This window comes from Macaca thibetana, chromosome 9 (assembly GCF_024542745.1).
Source record: "Macaca thibetana thibetana isolate TM-01 chromosome 9, ASM2454274v1, whole genome shotgun sequence".
Lineage (NCBI taxonomy): Eukaryota > Metazoa > Chordata > Mammalia > Primates > Cercopithecidae > Macaca > Macaca thibetana.
Genome location: NC_065586.1, coordinates 64294713 through 64300712, shown reverse-complemented (window position 1 = coordinate 64300712; position 6000 = coordinate 64294713). Strand labels below are relative to the sequence as shown.

Genomic DNA, 6000 nt, shown 5'->3' with positions numbered 1-6000 from the left:
GGACAGCAGGCGCTGGAGGTGCGCGTCACTCTCTGCCGCCGTATCCGCGGCTGCTGCCGGCGCCTGTAGAACTTGCGGCCTCGATGTCCTTCTCCCGGTGTGCCCTATTGTGGGCTCGGCTCCCAGCAGGGCGCCAGGCTGGCCACCGGGCAGCCATCTGCTCTGCCCTTCGCCCCCACTTTGGGCCCTTTCCCGGCCTTCTGGGGCAAGTTTCTGTCCTTGCTACCGCGTCCTCCTCTGCCTCAGGTGGCTCCAAAATCCCGAACACGTCTTTGTTCGTGCCCCTGACTGTGAAACCTCAGGGCCCCAGCGCCGATGGCGACGTCGGGGCCGAGCTAACCCGGCCTCTGGACAAGAGTGAGTGCGGGAACTAAGGAGGGCGGCAGGGAGTGGTGTCTGCCGGGCCGAGACTGGTTGGGAGGAAGCTGCACCCCCTTCCCCTGGGGATCCGAGGTCCCATCGAGTGTTGTCATCGTGCTTCTCAATGTCTGCCTCCTTCGCTGGTGTGTGAGCCCCTTAAACAGCTTGGGACTGTGTCTAATTAATTCTTAACGCCTCGTCCCAGAAGCGGCCTTTTCCCTTTTACTGACTTGCTCTCTGAATGGTTTAAACACTCATGTGTTGGGAGGATTTGACTTTTTTTGAGTTGTTAGGTAGACGCCCGCTCTTTCTTGCATTCTTCTTTGTTTCTCTCCCGCCCCCAGAAGGGGAATGGGATGTGGCAATGAAAAGACTTCTTTTAGGATTCTTTGACATTGAGGAGGCGCCGACTCATACCGCGCTGTTAGGCTGTGTGGTGGTTGCCAAGAGGAACCAGACTCAGGTCCCGATCCCCTCTTAAGAAACGTAACGGTTTCGTGGAGAATGACACGTGTATGGAAAGCGAACTGTAATACAAGGTAGAACATGGCAAGGTAGAACAAGGTATGGTATCCCCGGCTCCAGAGAGAAAAGAAGAGGGTAGCATCAGTGAGTGGCAGCGGGCTTTGCTCAGCAAAACTTAAGTTTGGATGGATTCTTTGACAGAGAGGCATGTGAATGTTTTCAAGGTGAGTTTCGGGATGATTAGGGAGGTAAGGGAGTTTCCTCTGACCAAATGAAACTGGGAGGTTGAGGAAATGCTATCCAGTAATTGCCTCCAGGAATAGGAGGAGAAATGTCTCACTTCAACAAGCGACGTTGGTGCCTCCTATTGTAAATCTAAAATATAGACTACAATATGTTTTTCAGAGCAGAAGTACAGTACTTTCACTAAACATGTGATGGAACTCACAGTATATGTTATTCTTTGACCTGTTCTTCCAAGTCAGTGTTAAGCAAGGCCTTTCACTTTTACTTGGAGTTGGGAGACTGTCTTTGTTTCCTGCTGTTAAAACAGAATACCTGAGACTGAGTAACTTATAAGCAATAGAGGTGTATTTAACTCATGGTTCTGGAGGCCAGGATCTGATGAGGGCCTTTGGCTGCATCATTGCATGGTGGAAGGTGGAAGGGCAAGTGAGCCTGTGAGACAGAGAAAGCGAGCTGAACTTACCCTTTTTTTCCAGGAGCCCACTCCTGCAATAACTGACTGACTCCTGTGATAATGGCATTAATCCACTCAAAAGGGCAGACTCCTCTTGTCTTAATCACGTCTTAAAGGTTCCACCTCTCAACTGTTAAAATAGCAATTAAATTTCAATGAGAGTCTTGGAGAAGACATTCAAACCATAGCAGAGAGTGTATTATTTTAATAATGTAATTATACTATTATTTATTTTTAAATTGTAAAAATGCATAAAATTTACTCTTTTAAACTTTTTTTAGTTTTTTTTCCTTTACTTTGTTTTTTTATTTTATTTTACTTTTTTTTTTTTTTTTTTTTGAGACGGAGTCTCACTCTGTCGCCCAGGCTGGAGTGCAGTGGCCAGATCTCGGCTCACTGCAAGCTCCGCTTCCCGGGTTTACGCCATTCTACAGGCGCCCACCACCACGCCCGGCTAGTTTTTTGTATTTTTTGGTAGAGACGGGGTTTCACCGTGTTAGCCAGGATGGTGTCGATCTCCTGACCTCGTGGTCCGCCCGTCTCGGCCTCCCAAAGTGCTGGGATTGCAGGCTTGAGCCACCGCACCCGGCCATACTTTGTTTTTTTAGAGACAGGGTCTTGCTCTGTACCCAAGCTGGAGTGTAGTGGTATGATCATAGCTCACTGTAACCTCCTACTCCCAGGCTCAAGCAATCCTTCTGGCTCAGCCTTCTAAGTAGCTAGGATTACAGGCATGCACCATCATGCCTGGATAATTTTTAAATTTTTTGTAGAGATGGGGTGTTGCTATGTTGCCCAGGCTGGTCTCAAACTCCTGGGCTCCAGGGATCCTCCTGCCATGGCCTCCCAAAGCACTGAGATTACAGACCTGAGCTACTGCACCCAGCCAGTCTTAAATATTTTTAAGCACACAGTTCACTAGTGTGTTAAGTATATTGACATTGTTGTGAAATAGATGAGAACTTTTTCATCTTGCAGAGTTGAAACTCAAACAATAGTTTACCCATTAAAGAACAATTTTCCATTTGTTTTATATTATTTGAAGGCATAAGGTAATTTGGATGAGATAATTTGCCTTATTGTATTCAAATATTGATAAATTCTTATTTTCTGCAGCTATTCCAATTTACCTGAAAGTGTAAATGTCTTTGCTGCTTCCTGTAAGAAGATGGAATAAAGACATAAGTTTGTCAGCACTAGATTTTCTTCTGGTGGAGAATCCTTAGCTACTTCATTGGGTCTGTGTGCCAGGTGATTTTTCATCTCCTTTGACTGGTATTGGTCCAGATGTTGAATTTACTAGAATGATTTTTCAGCATGGCAGGAGGGGCTACAGAAGATGCTAAATTACTACACTCTGATATAGCCATGTGGTTAAGGTGTCAGATTTCCACTTAGCTTAGCAATCGGGACAAGAAGCTGTCACTTCTCAATCTCTTTTGCCTACTCGTAGCCCAAAAAGTTGAAGTACTTAAAGGCTTTGTCCTGCGTCACGTTGCTGCTTTATTCTGTGTTCTCTATGGGGTGTCTCATTCTCGCTCTCTCCCTCACTAATTCAGTATTCCTCTCAGATCTTTGTCTCTACCCTGGACCTCTCTCCTTCGCCCTGGACGTATATCTCGCTGCCTACCAGGTGTCTCCACTTGTCTTTCTTACACACACCTCACCTTAGCATGTCAAGACAACTTACCTTCCTCCTGGTAGACCTGCTCCTCCTTCCAGCCTGCTTCTCTGGGTGCTCAGGTCAAACCTGGTCGTCGTCCATCCCTCACCCCTACATCTAACAATCAGAGAAAGCCCAGTTGATGAATCTTGTTGATTCTACCTCATAAATATTGAATTCATTCATTTCCCTCATTCTCCACTGCAACCAGCTTAGTCTAAATTGCCAGCTTCCATCTTTTGACTGGACTGCACATATAGCCCCTTATGTGTCTCCTCATATGCCTTTGATCCCTCCATTCAATTCTCTACCTGCAGTCAGAATGTTCTTTTAAAAAGACTAGGCTGGGCGCAGCGTCTCATGCCTGCAATCCCAGCACTTTGGGAGGCCCAGGAGGGTGGATCACTTGAGCCCAGGAGTTAGACGAGCTTGGGCAACATGGCGAAACTCCATCTCTACAAAAAATACAGAAGTTAGCCAGGCATGATGGTGTGTGCCTGTAGTTTCGGCTACTTGGGAGGCTGAGGTGGGAAGGTGGCTTGAGCCTGGGTAGTAGTAGAGGTTGCAGTGAGCCGAGATTGCACCACCACACTCCAGCCTGGGTGACAAGAGTGAGACCCTGTCTCAAATAAAAAAAGAAAGATACAATTTTAATTTACATACCAGAAATTCACCCTTTAAAAGTGTATAATTCATTGGTAGTATATTTGCAGGATTGTACAATCATCACCATAATTTTATTTTAGAACATTTTTATCACCATGAAAAGAAGCCTGATATCTATTAGCAAGTCACTCTAGTCCCCCAGTCCCCAGTATCTTTTTTTTTTTTAGCCCCAGATAACCACTAATCCACATTCTGTCTGTTGATTTGCCTGTTGTGTATATTTCGTATTAATAGCGTCATATAGTATGTGGTCTTTTGTAACTGGTTTCTTTTACTTTACATAATGGGAAATTTCATATTTTGGAAGCATTTTAATTTGAGTAAAGCAGCATGAATCTTATATAACATGGTAGTATTAGTCACAGAAAATAGATTAATTCTAAATAAATGTGATCTGTCTTTAGTTTGTATCGAGTTTATAGGTCAGCAGAATTTTCCCAAGCAATTGCACTTGCTTTTTTCCAATCTTTTATTTGTCATTGATTTTTCTACCCTTGATACCAAGAAACTGTCGGCCAGGCGCAGTAACTCATGCCTGTAATCCCAGCACTTTGGGAGACTGAGGCTGGTAGATCACCTGAGGTCAGGAGCTTGAGACCAGCCTGACCAACATGGAGAAACCCTGTCCCTACTAAAAGTACAAAATTATTCGGGCATGGTGCATGGTGATGCATGCCTGTAATCCCAGCTACTTGGGAGGCTGAGGCAGGAGAATCTCTTGAGCCCAGGGGGTGGAGGTAGCAGTGAGCCGAGATCGCGCCATTGCACTCCAGCCTGGGCAACAAGAGTGAAACTCCATCTCAAAAAAAAAAAAAAAAAGAAACTGTTGTTCTACTCAGCACAAAGTAACAGAGACCCAGAAATCTGCCTGTGGTCTGAAATATAAATACACACACACACACACACACACACACACACACACGCTCTGTGTGTGTATGTGTATCTCATAGTTAATTGTGGGCAGATCTAGTGGCTAAACCAGTGATTCTGAAATTTCCTCATTCTGTCAGTTTTGTTAGTGGGATGCTCTGTTCAGGCTTGATTTCTTCAATGAATGTTGTGTGTATTGGACTGTGTGAAAATGTGGTTGGCACATTTGTGGAAGGTAAAAATGCAGGCCACTTGGCCTTTCTGAATTTTGTGGGTAAAGGCTGTGTCCTCATTGTGGCTTCTCCTCCTAGAAATACATAGTGTGTGGCTGAGTCAGTAAAATGTTTATTGAATAATGCTGTAGTATTTTAACATATACAACCATAATACAGTCTCAGCTTGATTAGTTTAAAATATTTTTACCTGTAGGATTATTGATTCATAGTGGCATGTTATCTCCCAATAGCATAGACATTTCTCTGCTGTCACCCATGACAGTCATCTAACCCTTGCTTGAGTAATTCAATTGTCAAGAAGCTCTCATTTTTCACTGTTCTAATTGTTAGGAAGTTCTTGTATAAATTCCACTGAAATCTGCTCCCACTGACTTTAGTTTTGCCATGTAGCACAGAACAAGTGTAATCTTTTGTCCCTGAAATCATCATCCTCAAACTTAAGATCAGCCTGGCTTCCTTAAGCATGAGGATCTGGTCCTTGCTATATTGGTTGTCTTTCTGGATGTGTTTTAGCTGCTCACTGTTTGGATGTGCAGAATGGTTATAAGTGAATAACACTGTGGCTCTCTACGTATAAATGGCCTGGTGAAGGCTTGAGGCTGCCTCTGATCCCAGAGTGCATTGCTCATTCCTCTGAGGTGTAACAGGGTGTTGCATTGTTTGACTTGATCATTTTTCTTAACACTCCCATCGCATATCAATTCATAAAGAAGGATCAACTGAAACCTTCTAGTTCTTGCAACACTCATTAAATTGCTGCCTTTAGTGTTACTGCTTCAAGCTTCTTTTGCCTTTTTTTCAGCATTTATCTAAGATAAGGAAACATGCTAAATTTTGACATCTCTCTTCTAGATGAAGTAAAGAAGGTCTTAGACAAGTTTTACAAGAGGAAAGAAGTTCAGAAACTGGGTGCTGATTATGGACTTGATGGTAAGGCCCAAAACATCTTCATAGAGATATTTTATTACCTCTTACAGTACAGCTTGGTCAGGATTGTGCGACCCCTTGTGTGACCTGGAAATAAGTACATAGTTGTCGTC

General features: G+C 44.0%; 1 protein-coding gene across 3 annotated transcripts in view; it reads left to right on the top strand.

The window, feature by feature from the left end:
* Nucleotides 1–6000, top strand: part of SUPV3L1 (Suv3 like RNA helicase) — a 29967-nt gene continuing 23967 nt past the window's right edge. The window contains exons 1-3 of one of the 3 annotated variants that reach the window (XM_050805216.1): nucleotides 309–357; nucleotides 2642–2763; nucleotides 5813–5890. Coding sequence is in view for 1 of the 3 variants with exons in the window: in XM_050805214.1 (XP_050661171.1) it covers nucleotides 84–357; nucleotides 5813–5890 (352 nt within the window). In the remaining 2 variants the exon portion in view is untranslated. Of the gene's footprint in view, nucleotides 358–2641; nucleotides 2777–5812; nucleotides 5891–6000 lie in introns of all 3 variants that reach the window. The other 2 variants (XM_050805215.1, XM_050805214.1) reach the window with 2 other exon arrangements.